General features: G+C 37.0%; 1 protein-coding gene across 1 annotated transcript; it reads left to right on the forward strand.

The window, feature by feature from the left end:
* The first annotated feature begins 1,944 nt into the window (after nucleotides 1-1,944).
* On the forward strand, nucleotides 1,945-22,724 carry LOC121414330 (CAAX prenyl protease 1 homolog). The gene is made up of 10 exons (XM_041607470.1): nucleotides 1,945-2,349; nucleotides 4,313-4,459; nucleotides 5,013-5,099; nucleotides 6,760-6,876; nucleotides 8,110-8,262; nucleotides 10,644-10,785; nucleotides 11,742-11,854; nucleotides 13,509-13,715; nucleotides 19,527-19,670; nucleotides 20,703-22,724. Exons 1-10 carry the CDS (start codon nucleotides 2,236-2,238, stop codon nucleotides 20,919-20,921), a joined length of 1,443 nt encoding a protein of 480 aa, XP_041463404.1. The 5' UTR covers nucleotides 1,945-2,235; the 3' UTR covers nucleotides 20,922-22,724.
* The last annotated feature ends 1,099 nt before the right edge of the window (nucleotides 22,725-23,823 follow it).

Consider the following 23,823-nt stretch of genomic DNA (forward strand, 5'->3'; position numbering starts at 1 on the left):
TTTTCAGCCCTTAAAGATACCAAATGATATATTTTTTCCCCAATTATTTCCTCATAATTACCAGAAAATCACTACCATGTTTATAATAAGCCCTCTCTGCTTCTTTGATTCAGGCTGAGTAAATAAATATGAATTTAACACGTAAAACACTGAAAATTTCATTGATATCAGACAATAAAGTAACAGTTCTATGCATGACTTCATGGATATGCAATGAACAATAAAAAAAAAGCTGACTGGTTTTGTCCCCATATTTTGTTTTTTATTATATGAAATTATATCTATTCAAATTTTGTTAACCAAGAATGAAAAAAAAGTTGGATATGACAACTGAAGATAATGATTTCTGTATTTTTGTTACAAGAGAGACATGTCACACATTCATAAGAATGAAATTATTATGAATTCATGTATAACATGAGAATAGGGAAAGTGGGGACATATCCCATATCATCATATATTCATGACAGCATGCATATACTGTTATCACAAACTAATACTAAACTATTAATTTAACTTTTTAGCATTTGGCTCTGTAAATTTTACTCTATTCATTTATACCCATATATTCTCTCTTCATGGGGGGGGGGCTAGCTGCCACAAATCCTGAAGAAAAAAGCACAAAAGGGATACTAGTAGAAAAAATAGTAGAAAATAGAAGTAAGAAATGTATTAGTATACAAATGAGAAATCTTGGCAGTGTTGCTCAATTGTACCCCTATACTTGGAAAATATGACGTCACATTCAATTGATGCCAAGGGTATAGGCCGGGCCGCGCGTTTCCGTTTTACACCCTGGCGAAGGCATTTTCCGGAAAAGTAGCCAAAAAGCGACTAGTGAAGAGTCTACACACGTCGCTGGTTGCATGCAGCGTGCGACACAGGCGAGTCCACCACACCGCATGCAATTTGCACAGTTACTGATCAGAGCACAGAGCTAGAGTCCTCGGCACTTCATATACAGAGAGAGCGGCAGTCAGGAGTGAAATCCGAACATGCTTTTGAAGTCGCGTTGTTTATGATAGTTTTTCTTTCTAAAAATAAATTATTAACTAAATGAATAGGACAAAATCAATATAAACAGATACTTATATTAATGGAAAGACAAATTGAAGTTTGATGGATTGATACACTTAGAAGCTGCCGAAAGATAGATATAGAAGACTGATAAATAGATAGAGACAAGATAGATAGATAGATAGAAATAGAGAGAGAGAGAGGTGGATAGATAGATAGAAAGAGAGAGAAAGAGGGAGAGATGGATGGATAGATAGATAAATAGAGAGAGGGGGAGAGACAGAGAGGTCGATATATAGAGGGAGAGGGGGAGAGACAGAGAGGTCGATATATAGAGGGAGAGGGGGAGAGAGAGAAGGATAGATAGATAGAGAGAGAGAGAGAAAGACAGACAGATGGATAGATAGATAGATAGATAGAGATAGATGATGTTAGATAGATAAAGAGGGAGAGAGACAAAGAATATTAACAAATTAACAGATAGATAAGTTTAAATAAATGAGATAGAGAGAATAAGAGAAAGACAGACAGATGGATAGATAGATAGAGGGAGAGAGATATTAAATAGATGATTAAAGAATGAGAGAGACAGAGAAGATTATTAGATAGATAGATACTGCAGTTACATAGATAGATAGAGATAGAATTTGAGAGATAGATATATAGACAGATAGAAAGACAGACATCAGCAAATCGGCAAGGCAAATGATCAAGGCAAACATTCGTATTGAACCTGGAAAGTAAAAGCTCAGCTGCATTTGCAAGTACGGTTCTGCGGATAACTTCGGTGCGGACTTTGGATCGCGCGCGCCCAGCTGATAATGTAAACAAACGTAGACGTAGACTCTTCACTAGTCGCTTTTTGGCTACTTTTCCGGAAAATGCCTTCGCCAGGGTGTAAAACGGAAACGCGCGGCCGGGCCGGGGTAGAAGGGAGAATGGTAATGATCGAGGAAAGAAAACGAGGGCACTAAAAGATGGCCAATACATGTGTAGCTATAATCAATATTTTATGCAAAAATGTCTGTGGGGGGGGAATATTTTGACTGCAAAAAAAAGTGTAAAGATTGAAGACATGCAGAAAAACTCCTTCATGTGGACGAGACTTTTTTTCTTTACCAAATTTGTCTTATTGTTTTCTCCATAGAATAATCAGCATTACATTATGCATGTGGGGACAAAATAACTTATCGAGAATCCACGCAATCTCCCGAAATAATGTTGATGTCTGGAAAGGAAATTGGGATGTATAATCCAGAAAATATATTCTGGGCAATTTTTGCATTTATGTGGATCGTTTACCTGTGGGAAACGTACCTTTCTCATCGTCAGGTAAGTATTTTCTGTCGTCCCGAATTTGCATTGTAATTAAAATTTCCCGGGGGCCCATGTACTGAATTTCATGATGTGTTTAATTTTCTTTGGCTGGTGTCAGGATTCGACAGGTCTGTAAATCTCTAGGCAACACCCGACTCACACTAGTAAGATGAATGAATGTTTGAAAGAAAAAAATAGAAAGAAAAAGGGGGAAATAGACTAGTAAGAAGAAAAAGGATGAAAGAATGAATTAAGGAAAGAAAAATGTTTCCTGCATGCATTCTTTTGAAAGAAAGAAGGAACACAGGAAGGAAGGAATAGCAAAAAAAGCCAAAATAGAAAGGATGAAAAGAGAGAGGAAAGAATGAAAAAAAAAATAATGGAAGAAGAGAAAGAATGAAAATAAAGGGAGAGGAAGAGAGAAGTACATGTAAGCAAAGAAAAAATTAAGGAAAGAAAGATTGAAGGCATGGAAGGGAAATTGAAAAAAGAAAAGTAAGAGAAAGAAGGAAGGAAAGAAAAAAAACATTGAGGGACGTAGAGAAGGAAAGAATGAAGAAAATAAATGAATACAGAAAGGAAGAAGTGCTAGAAAATTACAAGAAATAAAGATAGATGGAATGGAAAAAAGAATTCAGGAAGGATAGGATGAAGAAAGAGGGAATGGAAAAAGAAACAGAAAAAAATAAAAATCGGGAAGGAAGGTTAGAAAGAACAAAGTATAAAGGGAGGAAGAAGGAAGGAAGGAAAGAATGAATGAAGTGAAGAGAGAAAGAAAGCAAGAAAGGAATGAAAGAAGGAATGACACTGACAGAAAGAATGAAAAGAAAAACTAAGGAGAAGAAGGGAGCAAAGAAAATTTTAAGGAAAGAGAAGGAAATTACAAAATGAAAGAAAGACTTGTAAATGGATCAGAAAGAAAGTTGCACAACACAAGGGACAAATAGGAAGGGAGAATGGTTGATTTCAAGTCCAGTGTTGGCATTGGTGTTGGTGTTAGTGTTCGAATTTTGTGCTTCCTCTAGCTCCAAAACTTATTTTGAGTTTGTAAAACTGATCCAGATTACACTTTTATTGACATCTCCACAACCAGTGAGTGTCTTTAATACGGATCGTTTTCAAGAGTTGAATTAATGAAGTTTCGATGTTTAGCTTTATTAGACCTGCACAGGGCATCGCCCCATCATAGATATAGGCTTGCGCTTGCATGATTAAGTACATGGATTTTCGCTGACGCGCAGCGCAATTTTTACACACAAAATGTATATAGTACGTCATTTACGTGGGTCCGCTCATCCGTTCAGCTAAGCGTCATTTACGTGCGTTCGTGCATCTGTGCAACATACAGCTATTAAAGCGAAGTACCTTTTTTCTATGTATTTTTTGGCTTATAAACATGATGTAATTTGCGACTTTTTCAGAAGTTATGTGGAATTTCTGTAACTTTAAATTAAGTCTTATTATGTTTTAGGACTTGAAGGTTATTTTTATGTATTTTTAATGAAAAATTAAGAGCTTTCTAAATTTTGTTGTCCTACCTCGTCATGGCTTCATTTGTCTAGCAGGTAAAGAGCCTTTTTTGTACACATTTTTTCTTTAGAGCGCCGTTAAGAACCCAACAACAACGACAGCAACAAGTTGCAGTTGCACCATCATTTTCCATATCAAAGGCAATATTGCGCATAACCATCAGCAAATTTTTTCCCGGTTCCTAAATTTTTGGTCTCGGGGTATGATCATTTGACAAAAAAGTCAGAATTTGCTAATCAGGCAGATTATTATTATTTTTTCAAACCATGTCTAGATCTGATGCAATTGATACCAACAAGTGCAAGATGATTTTGAGGGTATGGTAATATTACAGTTACCCTTGATTTTGCAGATTTTCTTTCTAAACTGTTGATTACCTTGATCTTGACTAAAAAGAGTTTTACTTGTAATACCAAATTTCGTTCTGTTTTCTCTTCCTTTCTCGCAGCGTAATATCTACAGAAACACAAAAGAAGTGCCATCCTCCCTCAGAGATGTAATCGATAACGAGACCTTTGAGAAAGCTAGGCTCTATGGACTGGACAAGAGTAGCTTTGGATTCTGGCATGGGATCTATGAACAGATTGAGTCATCTGTAAGTCATATCGAGGAGGACCCACTTTCATGAAAGGATCTTTGCTAGGCCCATTGGTGGCATTGCCCGATAGGTGGGGGGGGGACATATCAACATTTTCCCTGCTTGAAAAGCTGAAAGCCAAGAGGAGGGGGGGTGGTATGACCAGAAGGTACTTTTGTTTTCTTACTTACAAAATATAGCATGCCCTTAGGCCTTCATGAAATTACATGTATGTGAGCACAAAGCGCCACCTATTTGTTTAATACACTGAAGTGTATGTTGCATGTTCAGGCAAAATTTGGGGAAGAAATTATTGTTCTATGTAACGATATTGAAAGAAAATATGCTGTTAAATTGCATAGACGCCTATGTAAAAGACATACACACATTGCTCATTTACAACAAACGATACTTTGTAACTTGCTTCCTTTTGCAAAAGTGCAGCAGCATAGTTAAACTTCAACTTAATACAAGAGTTTAGTTTAAACTCGATATCAGATTACGGACCTCTGTGTTCTTGATCAAGCCAGGATTTTTTTAATGTATTTCTATTTTTTTTTTTTGCTTCTAGATCATCCTAGTACTCGGTGGTATACCATATCTCTGGATGTTAGCTGGCAAAGTCACCAATCGCTTGGGCTATGGACATGAATATGAGGTGAGCATAGAGCAGTAATAACTGCCACTCGCTCGACACACTATTCATCTACTTTGCGGTTAATAGTCTCATCCCATAAAAATGTCCTGTGAAATTAAGCGAAACTTGAAATGAAATTATTTTCTTATTTGGCATCCGATTATAATTAAATTTTCAGTGAAAATTTTTTAGTTTGATTTTTTTTTGTCAAATCAATTTTCTGTTCATGTGGACTTGTTATTTTAATCGGTACATTGCCAATTTGTCTATTGCCAACTTGTCCACTAATCACATTGTTAGTGCGGTAGCAGAAGCGTCATGGTGTAGTAGTTCTGACTCTCGCCTTGCAGTTAGAGGTTCATGTGTTCAAAGGCGTTAATCCACACTCTGCCACTCTCGACCCAGTTTCTAAATGGGTACTTGGTAGGATGCGAAAGCCTAGGTGTTGTATGCCTAGCAATAGAGTCTTGGAACTCTTGTAGGAATGCTCCCCAGGGAGTGGAGAAAGTACATACAATGTGTGTACGCATGTCAGGATCCGATGACCGGGGTAATAATAATTGCAATGTAAAGCGCTTAGAAACAAGGTGTAATAAATGCTATATGAATGTAACTATTATTATTATCGTCTACCTTCAATTAGTCTAATGCCATTCAGTAAATCAACATTTTGTCTAACAGCCAGTTTGTCTTTGACCATTTCATCTTTATAACCAGTTGGTCTAATACCCTTGTTTTTATTCATTTCGCCCTATTAACACTTAGTCCAACTAGACCTAATGGTATATGGACTAAAAGGCTATTGGACCAAATGATGAGTGGATGAAATAGCAATTGGACCATTTGGATAGTGGAAAAACTGATGGTAGACCAAATGATAGTAGACGAGTTGGGAATTAGAAGAAGTTATGGTAGACCAAATGAGAGTAGACGAGTTGGGAACTGGAAGAACTGACGGTCGACCAAATGATAGTACACGAGTTGGGAATCAGATGACTTGGCATTAGACCAATCGGAAATAAGCCTTTTAATCCATGCCATTAAAAATAGCCATCAGCGAGTTAGACTGCATGCCTCTTGATACTTTTCACCCTTTTTCTCTTTTTTTCTCCTTTTTTTTCTCTTCGTTATCCATTTCCCTACATTTTATTTCATGTCATCAGGCGGCAATCTTGTATATGACCTGAAGATGAACATTATATTGCAAAATAGATAGCAGAAAGAGATTCTACACATCCCAAAACCCCTAAACAGAGGTATTACTCGTCATTCTGGGGCAAGGGGATCAAAAGTCAATTTTTCAAGATGGCATCTGGCGGCAATCTTGGTTTTGACCTGAAGATTACCTTATATTGCATAAATGATAATAGGAATCGATTCTACACACCCTTAAACACCTAAAAAGAGTCATTGCTCATTATTTTGAAGCGAGGGGTTCAAAAGTTAGGTTTTTAAGATGGCATCTGGCGGCCATTTTGGATTTATGCAAATTAGCAAAATTGCCCAAACGGCAACTTTGGGCAACCAAGCTGAATTTGTTCTAGGACCCCATAGGAACACAAAAAAAATTAAAATCATCGGAAAGAACATTTCTAGGTTGGTGTATTGAGCCTAAGGGACTGTCAAATCGACTATTTCAATCATTATTGAGTTTACCATGTCATATAATTTTGTTACCCAGATCACACAGTCGCTGGCGTTCATGTTGCTTGCCTCGGTGTTCTCCACGGTGGTCGGACTGCCCTGGGTCCTTTACAGCACGTTTGTGATTGAAGAGAGGCACGGCTTCAACAAACAGGTGAGCATGGGCAACATTTCACAAAACGAATAGTCATTGATTTTCACTAGTTCTATTTTGCTCTGAGCCAATGTGATCCAAGGGTTTGCAGTAGCTTGTAACATGTGTTATTTGTTTCATGAAATACCCCTATATGATTAGGAATTTCATGAAACAAAATAGTCACTGATTTTTACTGACTTATTTACTTTGAGCCAATCAGATGCAAGGATTTGCAGTAGCTTGTAACATCTGTCAGTGAAAATCACTGACCATTTGTTTCATGAAACGCATCCCCAAAAGATTAGATTTTTCATGAAATTCATACCAAAGTGAGACACATCCACCACGGCGCCATTGAAAATGTATAATAATTACATTTTTTTATTGTAGAGGTGTTATGGCTCAATGGATTAGTGTCTGAACTTTGAAGTACAAGACTGGGGTTCAAATCTCACTCCAGCACTCTATCCTTTGTCAAGGCTTTTATCAACATAATTTTTTCTACAGGAAATTTGCAAAATGTCCTTTGTAAACAAAGGAAAACACACCACATTGTCAAGAAATCGATGAATTTATGGATATACATTCATATCTAGAATTTTTTTTAAACGAACATGCATTTTTGACTTTGCTGGCTTTCCATACTTGCGATTGATCGTAGCTCTTTGTAAGACGGGCCCCAGGTCAGTGTAGCTGTGCATAAGCCAGTTAAAAAGGTGCCTATTTAGGCCTATGTGTAGTATGATATGCAAGGACTTGGTCTGTTTTCTTCATGAAGTTGTAGCAAAATACGCATCCTCGGTTCTGCCTGTAATGTCAGTTACAACAGCCAAGGTTGCGATGGAACTTTTTTTTCGGAAGTCCCTACGTGTAGGCTGGCCCCTCTTGCATGTATTCTTTATGTGAAAGCTGTGGGTATTTTTTACCAAAGATTTGTCCTCTTTCCATTAAGAGTACATGTACATCCCACTTGTAGAGTATTGTCGTACTTTATTTTTGTTGACAGATAGACTGTTTCTTTGTTACCGGCTGGTATCTTTTACCATAGATTTGTCCTGTTTTGTTAACTTGTACAACTCAAATAGTGAATATTTCTATTCCTACAAGGGTACAAGCTAGATTTCACATGTGGTGAAGTGATATATACTTGGCTTCGCCTCCTTGAACAGAGCGTCATTCTTTCATTTCCTGCAAAATCTTGTAATTTTGCACATATGCATTTTCGCTATCTGTACATCGATTTTCTTTCAGACACTTGGATTTTTCTTCAAAGATCAGGTGAAAAAGTTTATCGTGATGCAAGCGATCTCCCTTCCTATATTAGCTGGTCTCCTTTACATCATCAAGATGGGTGGCCAATACTTCTTTGTTTATGCCTGGGTCTTTACCCTAGTAATCTCGTTGGTAAGTAAATCCATTCTCAATTTTTTTTGCCTCATCAGTTCATTTTAATTTCAGTTTGCATCTTCTGTCTACTCGCACAATCTTGGCCCCGTTTTACAAAGAGCAACACAGAAGTCTACATGTCAGACTACGTATATTGCAGACCTACAGTTGGGGCCATAAGTTTACATACACCTGGTGAAAAAATTATTTTTCTCATTTTTTCATCATTTTTTGTCACTCAACCAGTTGAATTGCCAATTAGATCAGAAGAATTATCCAAATACTTTATGCCCAAGGTGAATATTTCATATAAAATACTCAGATATATGTAACATGGTTTATAATATCTATATTTCTGAAAAATCAATGGGTCAAAAGTTTACATACAGTTCACTGTTGAAGTGATAAAATGTGTTTTAAAAGAGGTGCCATGGCTTTCAGGTGGACTTGATTTCCTTTTTAATGACTTGAGAAATGTGATAATGCTATAATGTCATTTGAAAAATGACCGCAGAATTATGCATACCTCTTCTTTGGACATTTGAAGCATGATTCACATTCCATCTTTGTCAAGGAAAGCTAAATTTTGACCTGATGAATAGGGTTTTGTCTTTTGAATAGCCTAATGGTAAAAAATGTTGACCAGAAGTTCCTGCAGTGATTCAGTGTTGGTATCTATAAATGCTACCACCAATACCACGTTGATCAGCACTCAACATTAGCACCATGGGAAATTCAAAGCAATATACCAAAGACCTTAGGCAGCGTGCTGTTGATTTACACAATTCCGGTTCATCTTTAGGAGTCATATCAAAGTCTCTAATCATGCCTCGTGCTTCGGTGCAAACCATAATACGCAAGCATAACACTCTCGGCACAGTGCTGAATCTACCAAGATCAGGGAGAAAGCGAAAACTCAACCGGACAGTAGAACACAGACTTGTGCGTATAGTTCAGCTTATCCCATGGATGGCAAAAAAGGATTTGCCAGGATCTGGAGGCTTCAGGAAGCAAGGTATCCCCCTCTACCATCAAGCGGGTCCTCCATGATCATGGACTGAGAGGCTGCAGAGCTAGGAAGAAGCCTCTTCTCCAGGACCGACACCGTAAAGCCAGACTGAAGTATGCTAATGAACACTTGGGCAGTGGCAGAGGCAGCATCATAATGTGGGGATGCTTTGCAGCAAGTGGTACTGGCTCACTCCAGAAGATTGATGGCACCATGAAGAGGACGACCTGAAAATCCTTCAGCTGAACCTGAAAAGGTCCGCTAAGAACCTCAATCTTAGTCACAATTGGGTTCCAACATGACGGTGACCCGAAACACTCAAGTCCAGACCTGAACCCTATTGAAAACCTATGGAGAGAACTCAAAAAGCATGTTCGGTCAAGGAAACCAAGGAATGTGACACATTTGTATGCCATCTGCCAAGAGGAGAGGTCAAAATCTCAGGAGACGTCTGCAAGAAGCTAGTGTCCAGTTGTCCACGTCGACTGAGAGATGTGAAGACGGATGGAGGCAGTGCTACCAAGAATTAGGGCTGGTGTATGTAAACTTTTGACCCTCCAATAAACTGGAAATATATCTATTATGAACCATATATATGTCTCCAAGTGTTTTTATTTGAGGTATATGCCAGGTATATTTAGAAGAGACCATACTTGTCTACATCTATGAAATTATATTTTGGCAGGAATGAGTGAAAGTGTAAAAATTCGAGGATCACTATTTGTCTACTAGGTGTATGTAAACTTTTGGCCCCAACTGTACATAAAGACTTTCATGGTGTTGCCGGGTTTAACATCATAAAATAATCTTTCAGAGTCGAGAAAGAGGTAACTCTATGTGTTCTGTTCGAAGTACACCTTCACACTTCTTGATCAATATATTACTTTTTTAAGTTTTTTTTTTTTCTTGGTTTATCTTTTATGATTATGTGATATGATTATTGGTTGGTTGTAATTTTTTGCTTATATTTTGTATCTTTAGAATATTGTACTTTGCCTTTGTTTACACTGTGCACTGGATTTTTCAGTCTTTGGACTGTTTTGCCAGTTTTCTTATTGAATAAATACCATACTACTACTACAGGTGGATATTCTTAATTTGTTTATTTTTAACTAAATCAAGCAGTTTCAATGAAATATGGAATATCGATTGGCATTTCATGGATTTAAAGATGCAAGGTTTTTTTTACCACTGCCGGTGAACTTTAAATACTGGTTCATTCAATAGCATTTAAAAGTTTTTCAAAATAAACATGACTCTGGCATAATCAAGATTTTACAATAATTTGGAGACTATTAACCTAGATTTTAGAGGCTCTGTCATGAAATAATTGCTCGCTGCAACTCCGTGTCCGTAGCTTTAATCTTGACCATCCTTTTAAAATTTGCAGTTCCTGATCACTGTGTATGCTGACTACATTGCCCCTCTCTTTGACAAGTTTACACCCCTCCCGGAGGGTGACCTGAGGACAAAGATTGAAGACTTGGCAAAGAGCATTGATTTCCCACTTTACAAGCTGTATGTTGTTGAAGGTAAGAAAAAAGATTTTTTTTTCTTATACATGCTCTTTTGAACAAGGAGGGGGAGGTGACTGCCATGGTTTATTTCCAATTTGTCTAATGCCTATTAGTCCAATTGCCAATTCGTCTACTGTCATTTGGTCTACCATCAGTTCGTCTACTCACCACATGGGCTACTTTCATTTGGTTTCATGCTATTCCGTCTAATAACCAGTTGGTCCAATAGCCATTTAGTCCAAATACCATTCGGTCTAATTGGACTACATGTATGTGTTAAATTGTGCAAAATGAATGAAAATTAGATGGATATTAGACCAACTGGTTAAGAGACAAACTTGTCATAGGTAAAATGGTGATTAGATAAAGTGTTGATTGGACCAAATGGTTAATGGCCCAATTGAATAATGGACCAAATGGTTTTTAGACAAAATGTTGATAGACTGAATGGCATTAGACTAAATGAAAGTAGACCATGTGGTGGGTGGACAAGTTGGCAGTAGACGAATTGGCAATTTACTGCTGCCATTAAAGGGCAGACGCCGTGCCTTGGAAAAAAATTCATGAAGGGGCTGCTTCTCGTTGGTGGGTGATGTATGTGCAGTGGAAAGGGTACAGAAATTACCAAAATCAGAAAATAGTGGTATGCTTTTAATCCTAATAGACTTCTGAATAAAGGAAAACAAGGAATATCAAATCAAGGGAGTGTTTTGTGAAAGAAACAGACAGTGATTATTAAAGCATTGACTTTTGTCATAAGCATCTCGACAGCCTGGCACAATGGAATGATTGAGTGGGACTTACATTGTAATCATGTTATACAAGTCGTTCCAAATCATGAATGCATTCAATCCCCAACGTCAGTCCCTATTAAAGCTTTATGTTGCCAGGCCTTGTACAGCTCCTTGTGTATATGGCTGTTGAAACTACAGAGGAAATAAGAGAGATATTGACGTTTCTTTTCCCCACAGGCTCCAAACGGTCGTCTCACAGTAATGCCTACTTTTATGGATTCTTCAAAAACAAAAGAATAGTTCTCTTCGATACCCTCCTGGAAGACTACACACCTGTCAACACTGATGAGGTAAGACAATGGAGTCCCCAGTTTTTCACGTTACAGAAAACAAAACAAAAATATTTCATTCATGTATTGATTTGTGCAACTTTTTTATATAAACAAGTTAACATCAAAATACAATAAACTGAGTATGTAACAAAATATTTCATTTGTGTCAATGAGATATTTGAAAAAAAGCATGTGTAATTACAATGAACAAAGTTGTACTTCCTACGACAGTAATTAGATGAAGCTGAAAGACAAAAAGAAGTGGAAAGGATACAAAAGAAATGAAATTTGAAAGTTAAGAGTGCATAAGAGGGGGGAAAAACCCATAAAAACCAACAAGAGTCCTTGAAATGGCCCATTTTCAGGTCAGTACATGAAAATTGAAACGTGCGCTTTTCACTCTCATGATTGATCTAGTCCTTTCAAAGAACCTAGTCTTGTATGATAAAGCTAATAGTAATAAATGTATTTTTGATATATCTAAATCTATCATAAAATTAGGAATTTTTTTATTACAAAGGTTTATATTTTTGTTCTCTCGGTTCGCTCACTCAGAGCTTTCAAACTCTATCATAAACATAGATTTTGTATTACAAAGGTTAAAGTTTTTGCTCTCTTGGTTCGCTCACTCGCAGCATTTTATAATTTTCGCCCTGTATGACATGCATAGGCGTCAGAATAGGAGGGGGGCATGAGGACAAGTCTCTCATAAAATTTGAAGGTTTTCGACACAAAAGGCCATGCCCCACCCCCCCCCCCCACCTCCCCCAGAAAACAAAAAATTTGTTTATTTACAGACAACAGTATCTGCATAATTATTTTTGTAAGTGTCTATTAATGCTCAAAATGTTCCTTTTCAATTCAAGGTTTGAATCTAAAACTTTCGGCTCATGCTTTGCGCTCGCATTGTTTGATCAGTGAGATATGTATCCTCTTCATGAGTTGCTGCAAACTGTCCTTTATAGGTATCTTTTCAGGTCAGTATAAAGAGATTTAGCTTGCGCTTCACTCACACATGTATTGTTTAGTTAGATACCTTTCCTGTACATAATAACAAAGTGCTTTAAATGTCCAACTTTCATGTGTGATATTAATATATTTTCAGCTTGCGCTTCGCTCTCGCATTATTTGATTGGTGAGCCAACAGTCCGTAACAGGTCCCTTTGCGCTTGCAATGATTGTTAAGGTGTGCATCTTGTTCAGGATTTAAAAAGATGCTCAGAATGTTCAATTTTCAGGTCTAAATTTATGAAGTATTAAAAACACTGAGCTTGCACTATGTGCTCCCATTATTAGATGCCTTTAATAATATTTTTAAGAAGAGTGCTAAGATTTAGTATTTTATTTAGAATAACCTCCTCAAAATCTAACAAAATATCAGCTTTTAGCAGTTGTACGGGGAAAATTTGGATGAAAATATTTTCCAGCCCTACCACCCTCCCCCCATTGGTAAAACCTGGATCCGCCCTTTTTATAGCAATGTAATTAGGTGTAAAATAGCTGACAATGTGTTTGGTCTTGGGCATTTAAGCCTTGGCATGGCTTTGGTCTTGGCTTTGGCCTTGAGGGTTTGTGATTTGACTTCATGAGTGCTTGAAACTTCCACTAGAATTTGTAATCCTATTACAATTGCTGTTTATTCCCATTTCTCTCTTGTTAAATTTAACAACAGAAAAAGTCGGATGAAACTGAGACGACAAAAACAGATGGAGAGGAGAAGATAGAAGAGGAGAATAAACCCCAAGGAGAGAAGACAGAGGAGGAGGAGAAGGAGAAAAAGAAGACTGGTTGTAACACCGAAGAAGTCCTTGCTGTTTTAGCTCACGAGCTTGGGCATTGGAAGCTGGGACATAATCTCAAGAATCTTATTATAAGCCAGGTAATTCAGATAATTCATGCTGGTTTTGATAGAGATGACATATACAGGGTTCCCACGGTCATGGAAAATTCTGGAAAATCCTGGAAAAATTTGTGGTCCTGAAAAGTCAGGGAATTTGGAAAATTTGTGAAAAGTCATGGAATTGCATTTACCTCCTGGCTATGGCAGCTTTCCATTTTGTCGTGTCTCGCAGAGTCAGGGTAGGTTAGGGGCTACTTTTTTTTACATTGGGGCTACCACTGAATATCTTGGGGCTATTTTCAAATTCATGGGGCTACTTTTTTTATCGCATATCAGCAATTACCTTTTGACATTACGAGACTCACTGTGACGCCTAACAGCTCAGAACATTTTTTTTTGCTCCCGGTGGTGGGGGAATGCCCTACAGGCCTTACAATAATCAACAGTGATCCCACAGTCGCCTTCAGCTTCACACACTTCAGATTTGAGCCAATCGAGGCCCCAAGACTTTATTGGCTTATTCAAACATTTAAGAAATCAGATTTAAATGTTTGAGTGTGTTTTGACACCCTCACTCCACATCCCCTTTACAACCACACACACATATGGGCTTATTTATTTTTCATCTTTAAGAACCATGAACAATGAACCCCCCCAAAAAAAAAAAATCTAAATAAAATTAATGAATAAAACAAACATAAAGGAGAGAGGGAGAGATGGAGAAAGAGAGAATTCAGATCAAATAATAAATTTAGAAAAAAAAATAAAGGTGTTTTTTTCATGATTAGAATCACGTGCGTGGGTGAGTGTTTGTGTGTGATTGTGACAATGAGGTGCACTTGGATTGCATATAAATTATGTTAAAGAAATGAAATCAATATCTTACTCAGTCTATTCAAATTCCAACACATAGCCACAGGCTATATGTACATGTATTGTAGGCTACTACTGTAGGTTCATGTACCTTAAGTTTTTCGCAAGTTATTTTGAAAATGCAGATCTCCACAGAAAATGCCTTTCATTCTGGGAGAGTCTAAATTCGGTGAAAATGTATTCATTAATAACTTAAATATTAATCACAATGAAGAAATCATAAAGTGTTTTGACAGTTTTCAAAAATTAACATGAAATCTAAACTCTATCTGAAACAGAAAATCACCATCACTTAGGCCATTACTGATAGAATTCTCACCCAGAGCTCTGGCAGAGAACGTGAGCTCTAACTGGCTAGCTAACAGCATGCAAGTACCACACTCAAGCGCACGGCGTCCTATTTTTTTTTTAGATTGAGCCTTGTTTGATGATTTATTGTCTGATATTTACCCCTCTTCAAGAAAGAAATTAAAAAGTTATAATTCACAACTATAAGCAAAGTGATTTTGGATTATTAAGGCTCCGTTTTGACAAGCAAAGACAGCGACTGTGAGGATAAAAGACTCGCACATCGTATGTGCTGTGAACAGGGATTTATTTCCTGAGCAGTTAGATTACTATATCACAGAATTGTGATATCCCAAATGGGAAATGTGTGCATTAGATATTGCACATGGTGAAGTATGGAAAAACCATGGTATTGAAAAAGAGACGCACTTGGCAATTTGAAACTGCTTATCGTAATGGCTTCGCTGCTTATCCATCTCGCACTCCGACTCGACGATGTCGATAAGCAGAGCTGTCACAATCACCAGCTGGTCTGATCGCTTACACCGCCTAGTATAGTACACATACCGTACGATGCATGTGGTCTCGTTACCAGCTGTGCAGTCTAATCGTGCATACGTACATATACATATGTATGCGGCAAGTGCGTCAACAATTCTAAAAAGCCTGTGCTAAAGACTATGCGTACTCCGCATCCTATTGCTTTGCATGTTTATTTACAATCGCGAAGCTTCCGGTGTTGCGGAAGGCTGGGATAATGCATCGACCGTTCAACTTGAAGCTGGCAAGGGCGATATAAAAGATGCGCTTGCTCCGTCGCCGGAGAACATGATTGTGTGAAGTATTTATAACATTGTCGTTGGTATTTTATTGGGGCGATTCTAAAATAAATAGTCTCCCCAAAGCATTGGGTTTTGAGAATTTTTAGGGGCGATTTGGGCTGTCATGGGGGCGAAATCGCCCGTCGCCTTCCGTGTAATTCCGACGCTGTGCAGAGTTCTCTCATACTTAATTATATCCACCGATGATATATGATTTTGATGTCTGAACTATGGTTTCAAGGGTCAAATTATATATAAGGACAAGTTACAATGACACTCGATTGGTCTAGTATGTTCAGAATTCCAAGATGGCTTCCAAAAATTGAGTACAAAATGTCTGATGTTACTTTTTTTTATAAACGGACATAGTTTGTTCAATATCTGTCTGGGGAATATGAGTTTGGTGTCTAAACCATGGTTTAAAGGGTCAAGTAATACACTAGGGTTAGTTACAAGACCAGTCAGTTGTCTGTATGTTCAAAAATCCAAGATGACTTAGTGTTAGGGCTAGCAAGGTTGAAATAACATTTAATAAAAAAGGTTTTTGTGAATACATGTACATGTATATCACAGCCACAATCCACATTCCTCACTCAAAATACTCATGGCCATGAATAAATTGATTGCTCCTGACATTAAATTTGGACAACCAGACTACAGAAAATTTCATCTTATTTGCAATGATGCAAGATGCCAATCAGTCAATGTATATTTAATATTCACATTTTGTAACCAGATTTGCATTCTTAGTTGTTTTTAGAGAATGTTAATTTCAAGTTTTGTACAACTTTACTCAACATTCATGGCAATTAGTTGACATATCAAGTCACAACTAATCAAGCACTACCAGCATGGCTATCAGAAAATAATACATTCAAAAGGTTCTGAATCTCTTAGTTACACAAGATGTTTCAATTGCTATTTTAGCGTCAAATAATGTGTCCTCTCTGGAAAAGTTACTTGAAAATGAAGTTTAATGAAATACCAAAATAGGCATCAAATGTCCAATTTTCAAGATATCCTCATTATTTTTGGAGCATATAGAGAAAACATTTGTTGATTTAGCTGTTGTCCTCAAGTTGTATCACAAATGACCTAATTTTTATCTCACCTGCGTAGCAGAGTGAGACTATAGGCGCTGCTTTTCCGACGGCGGCGGCGTCAACATGAAATCTTAACCTGAGGTTAAGTTTTTGAAATGACATCATAACTTAGAAAGTATATGGACCTAATTCATGAAACTTGGCCATAATGTTAATCAAGTATTATTGAACATCCTATTAGAGTTTCATGTCACATGACCATGGTCAAAGGTCATTTAGGGCAGGGAAAATATTAATAATTTATTTTCCGGGGCTATTTTTGAGCTCACTAGCCCAAATATCCTAATTTGTGTTAAAGTTTACATTGGACCCTATATGAATTTCAGGGGCTCCATTTTAGTTTTCCAGGGCTCTTTAGGGCATTTCGGGGGCAAAATCGCCCCGAGCCCCCGTGTATTTTTTTCCCTGGAATGAACTTGGACCATGTTGGGGGAATCAACATCAAAATCTTAACCTGAGGTTAAGTTTTTGAAATGTCATCATAACTTAGAAAATATATGGACCTAGTTCATTAAACTTGGACATAAGGTTAATCAAGTATCACCAAACATCCTGCATGAGTTTCACGTCACAGGTCAAAGGTCATTTAGGGTCAATGAACTTTGGCCGATTTGGGGGTATCTGTTGAATTACAATCAAAACTTTAAAAGTTTTAGGATCTGATTCATGAAACTTGGACATAATAGTAATCAAGTATCACTAAACATCCTGTGCAAGTTTCGGGTCACATGATCAAGGTCAAAGGTCATTTAGGGTCAATGAACTTTGGCCGAATTGGGGGTATTTGTTGAATTACCATCATAACTTTAAAAGTATGTTGGTCTAGTTCATAAAACTTGGACATAAGAGTAATCAAGTATCACTGAACATCCTGTGCGCATTTTAGGTCACATGACCAAGGTCAAAGGTCAATGAACTTTGGCCATAATGGGGGTATCTGTTGAATTACCATCATAACTTCGCAAGTTTATTGATCTGACTTTTGAAACTTGGACATAAGAGTAATCAAGTATCACTGAATATCCTGTGCAAGTTTCAGGTCACATGATCAAGGTCAAAGGTCATGTGAGGTCAATGAACTTTGGCCACATTGGGGGTATTTGTTGAATTACCATCCTATCTCTGTAAAGTGTATTGGTCTAGTTCATAAAACGTGGAAATAAGAGTAACCAAGTATCACTGAACATCTTGTGCGAGTTATAGTAGTTTTCAAAGTCAGCACTGCTGCTATGTTGAATCGCGTGATGCAGGTGAGACGGCCAGAGGCATTCCACTTGTTTTGTAATGAAGAGTGAAATGCAGCACTATGTTGAGAATTTTAGGATGAGGATGTCTTTGTTAGCCTTTTTTTCATGTCACCTTATTGTAAAACTTAAATGTCACTCTTTTGTAATGATTGGCTCATGTGTGACATATGTAAAGTGTTTCATCTTCATACTATTCAGGGTTCCCCCAGAAATTTGAAAACGGAATTCCATGACTTTTATGTGGAAGTTTTGTAGTAAAGGTGAATTCAAGATCCTAATTTCAATATGCCTGGAAATTTTGACATTTTTTACATAGATATAGTTCACTTTTGTGACAAGATCTGCATGCTATGCTCTGAAAATTTGGAAATAGTTTATGAAAATCTGTCAGTTCAAGAAATTACATGAGTTTGTGTTCAAGGCAATTTTGAATCTTGATGTTGGTGAAACGAAAATAATTGGTACTGTACCCTGGTCAGAAACATATATAGATGTACATGTCATGAGTAAGGTAGTGGGTGGAATGGATTGCTGTGAGGAGAGGTTATAGAGGCCATCATAATGTGTCTGATTTTGGAAACGGTGCCAGAAAGCAATTCATGGAAAGCAGCAATTTAGTCATGGAAAAGTCATAGAAAAGTCATGGCAAAGTCATGGAATTCTGTTTTCGAATTTTTGTGGGAACCTGATATATTGGCCAAGTTAGATCATTTTGCCTGAGGTGTAGCTGAGGTTGATTACAAATGGAATGTGAAATAGCCATAAAATCTTTGAAAGCAAATCATATGTAATATGAGCAAGGTCTTATTTTCACAGCCTGATTAGTGTGCAAATGAGGGATCCAATGATGTCAAACTTCTTTTTTTTTCCTCATTGTACTGTTATTTGTCATGTGTCTTTTTACTATCTATTCATGTTAATATATTCTTGTGTCTGTTCACATTCTATTCAGGTGAATATATTATTGTGTCTATTCACATTCTATTGAGCTGAATATATTCTTGTGTCTATTCATATTATATTCATATGAATATAGTTGAATGTACAAGTATTATTGTGTCTATTCACATTCTATTCAGATGAATATATTGTGTCTATTCACATACTTTTTAGTTGAATATATTCTTGTGTCTATTCACATACATTTTAGGTGAATAATTTATTGTATCTTTTCACATTCTTTTTAGTTGAATATATTCTTGTGTCTATTCACATTCTATTCAGATGAATATATTCTTGTGTATATTCACATACTTTTAGTTGAATATATTATTGTGTCTATTCACATTCTATTCAGATGAATATATTCTTGTGCCTATTCACATTCTATTCATGTGAATATATTCTTGTGTCTATTCACATTCTATTCAGATGAATATATTCTTGTGTATATTCACATACTTTTAGTTGAATATATTATTGTGTCTATTCACATTCTATTCAGATGAATATATTCTTGTGTCTATTCACATTCTTTTCAGGTGAATATTTCATTGTGTCTATTCACATTCTTTTCAGGTGAATATATTCTTGTGTCTGTTCCTGTTTGCCCTTCTAATTGAGAGGACAGAGTTCTTCAATGCCTTTGGCTTCTACGACTCCTACCCTACCCTCATTGGCCTTCTCATTATATTTCAGTTTGTCTTCTCACCTTATAATGAGGTAAGTGATATGTCAGGGATGCCTTGTCATGTGATGTTTCTCTTCAAAATGATGATAAATTACTTTTTAAAACTTACATCTGGGGCCTGTTGCATAATAAAACAACTCAGGGGGGGGTCCAGAGATTTTTAATATGTTATAGAATAGAACAGAATAGTAATGGTTTATTGGCAGTACATGTTGGCAGCCAGTCGCTGAAATGTACATGTTTATAAAATATAAGAACATACAAAGATATTGTACAAAAATTAGATAAATTTAACCACAAAAAATGGATTAAATTACAAAGATTTTTATTATGATTGATCTAATTACATAAAGGATTTCTGAGTGTAAGTGAAATTATAAATCACATTAAATCAAATATTGCATTAATAGACAGGAAGAATGCATAGTGAAATCAACTGGTAAAACAAAAGAAAATCATGAGGAAGTCAACCAAAATCTAATTATAAATCAAGTTAGAGAGAAATTCCAGTAGTTGCAGTCAACACTTTTTTCATGAGAAAGTCTGTAAAACAAGGCTTAATTGTCAGTATATCATCGAGGATCTAGATCTGGTACAGTTACATTAACTGAACTTTGTGAATCTTGAAATCTACGCTGAAAAATGTTCACACCGAAGATCCCCAACACAGATAAGCACACGTGGGACAATGTATAATTATTGCTTAGAGCGTCGGGCCCGACGCTCTACCCGAATCCTGTGCTTATTTGCTGATTTCTCAGCAATTACACAATTTCTTCCAGAATCCTTTGGCACATACATTTTATTTATACAGACACTTTGGTGGTCATTTCATTGGATTCTGTACGAACTCATTTTGATATCGTTACCAAAACTAGCATTTACCTTTAAGTGTCAATGGCATAATTTTGTTTGCCAGAGTTTTTACTTGTTTTTATTTTCTGTCATTTAACTTGTTTTTAATATTTAAATGGTTCAAATAATATTTTTGTATTAGCATTGTATAATTTGTATGTTTTTATGACTGAATTAATCATAATAATTTAAAATTTGCTTTCCTACAGGTTTTATCCTTCTGCATGACGGTGTTGACAAGGCGTTTTGAGTTCCAGGCCGATGCCTTTGCCAAGTCCCTCCACAAGGCTTCCTTCCTACGCATGGCTCTCATCAAGCTCCATAAAGACAATCTTGGTTTTCCCGTTGCCGACTGGCTCTTCTCTGCCGTACACTACTCACACCCGCCTCTCCTTGAAAGATTAGGTGCCCTCGGCAAGACTGATTAGGTCAGGAAAGCCAAGTATCCGCTCATACCCTCCTTTCTACTGAGATGAGGTTCCCTCGGCAAGACTGACTAGGTCAGGAAAGCCAAAGCGTCCACTCATACCCTCCTTTCAACAGATTAGATACCCTTGGCAAGACTGATTAGGCCAAGAAAGTCCACTCATACCCTCCTTTCAACAGATTAGTTGCCCTTGGCAAGACTGATTAGGTCAAGAAAGCCGAGGCGTCCGCTCATACCCTCCTTTTTACAGAGATTAGGTGCCCTTGGCAAGACTGATTAGGCCAAGAAAGCCAAAGCGTCCGCTCATACCCTCCTTTCCACATCGAATGAAGGGTTTATTTGACTTCTCATTTGTCATAACCCCCCTCCCCTCAAAGCTGCCTTGTTTTGGATATGCAACAATATGTAACATTTTTGTTAAGCTGCGTAATTTATTACTTATCCCAAAGTGTCCGAAGAAAATGTATTGGCCCATCTTGTACTTTCGCTTTGTATAACTTTGAATCATACAATTCAATTCTCATCAAGGCAATATTTTTCTTAATACATATGGATGGTCTGCATTTCCTTCTAATTGAAGTTATTTTAGCATTTATTGGACAGTGATTGTGGATATATGGTGTAGTTTCCTTCAGCAAGAAATTAATCCACATTGTGCTGCACTTAAACCCAGGTGAGGTGAATGGGTACCTGGCCGGAATTTACTCCTTGAAATGCTGAGTGCGTAAAAGCTGCTTGAGCTACAGCCAGGGTAATATGCAAATCCTTTTGGAAGTGCATAGAGACGTTATTCATGTGTTATGCGCTATATAAAAACTGACTATTATTATTATGATACTAATCAGGGTCTCGTTTCAGTAAGACTTGTTATAATAACAAATGCGCAATTTCTAAAAACAAGTTCACTATCAGCCAATCAAATGGAATGATTTCAGCAGCTGTTATTGCAAATTCGTTATTATAACAAGTTTTATGAAACGAGTCCTTGTTTTCTAACCGATGTTTAAATGAAGTGCTGCAAACAGTTGGAAGTTCAAATTAGAAAAGCGTCTTGACGGTGCAGAAATGCCCTTTGCACCACACGCGCACCCCATCGGTGCTGAAACATGAGGGCATTGCGTAAGGGCGTTTCTGCACCGATGGGGTGCACATAATTGTGGTGAGACACAACAAATTCAGTAACTTAACTTCCATAATTGGTAAATAAAATTACTGTAGTCATTTCTATAAACGGGTTATAAGCTTCATGGAAAAAGCAGTGTGGAGCATATTTGTAATTTCAGTCAACCCTGTCCTAGCTGCCACCTGTCTCGTGGAAACTTGTCTAAAGGTCATCTGTCTCCAGTGACCAATTTCTGTTTCACCTTGGTGGCCCTGGTAGACAGATTTAACTGCTGTTTTAAGAAATTCACAATTATGTCAATGAACAGATTAAGAAAATCTGACTTTACCAAGCTGTATAATGGTGTATACTTATATTAGATATGGTTTATACCTCGGTAACATTTGCTCTACGGCGGCCGTACGGTGAGTCGAAAACAGCCATTTTGACATTTTTTATACCAGCTACATAAAAATGAATAAAATGGCTGTTTTTGAAGATAGAGTTGCTATCATATCAACCCCTTATGAAATTGACCCTGGGGAATAACACTGTTTAATGCAGTAGCATACGCAGGATTTTTTAAAGGGGAGGGGGTTCAAGGTGAATGAAATTTTGATAACCCAAAAAAAAGGTCTTCACCACCAGTTTTAGGTTGTTTCCTATGAAAAAATTACAAGTGAAAAACAAAATAAAACAAAAAGGGGTCTTCATAAAAAATGTTACGGTTTTCGTACCTTAAAATAATTAATAAATAAAAAAGCCTTCAAAAATATGTTAGGGGGGTTTGAATTCTTGGGGGGTTGGTATCAAAAATACTGAAAGGGTGTCGACCCCCTGCGTACGCTACTGGTTTAATTTCATTCTAAGACAATAAGCCAGTTCGTAGTTCCTTTCTGCGCAAAAGATTCTATGCGTGATCAGAGGAAGGTCATTTGTCACGGTACTAAAATGACATGGTGGTTTAAAATCTAATGAGATAAGCACCAACTTTGATGTCTTGATTGTTCATATATTCTTTTGAATTGTGGTTTTCATTTACAAAAACAACAATTCGTCCACGAACGACTGGTATTTCAGTTTGCCAAGTACATTGAGCAATATGCTATGATATGCATTCAAAGTAGGAATGCAACAAATACCTTCATAAAGTGTTCATTGGTGTTCTATTCTAGTCACCTGGTCTATTCAATTTCTTCATCCCGCTATGTAAGGCAAGTTTACGTAATATCTTGCTTTGAAATCTGCCTGTCATAATGAAAGAAATGAAAGGTCATTTGACCAAAATTGTCCATGAAGTAACTACGAACTGGTTTATTGTGAATTGTTCAACTGAGGAATGAGGCGGGGTAAACTGAACCTTTACTGTTAGAGACTTGTGTATTTGAACATCTAAGAGATTTGGTTAAATTACATGTATTGTGTCAATTCTCTGTCTTCTGTTTCAGTAATTAAAATCATTCCCGTGGTATTTATTAATGAAGTATGGTATTCATGTGTTTTGAATGTTAATGGGAGAAATGAAAGAGACCCGGTGTTTCATGAAGCTGTTGGTACGTTAAGAACGACTGGTGAACCTTTTTTACGTGCTAAATCATCACCAATGAAATACAATGGTGAACATCGTTTACCACAAGAAAGGATCACCTATCGTTCTTAATTTCGCTCTTAACTTATGAACAGCTTTATGAAACAGCCCCCTGGGCCTAGACAGGAATAACCGTCGTTTCTAGGGATTTATTCAACAATTTCTGACATTTTACTGTAATCCCCATTCATTGTATGGTGTATGGTGAGTGGA

Source organism: Lytechinus variegatus, chromosome 4 (genome assembly GCF_018143015.1).
Source record: "Lytechinus variegatus isolate NC3 chromosome 4, Lvar_3.0, whole genome shotgun sequence".
Lineage (NCBI taxonomy): Eukaryota > Metazoa > Echinodermata > Echinoidea > Temnopleuroida > Toxopneustidae > Lytechinus > Lytechinus variegatus.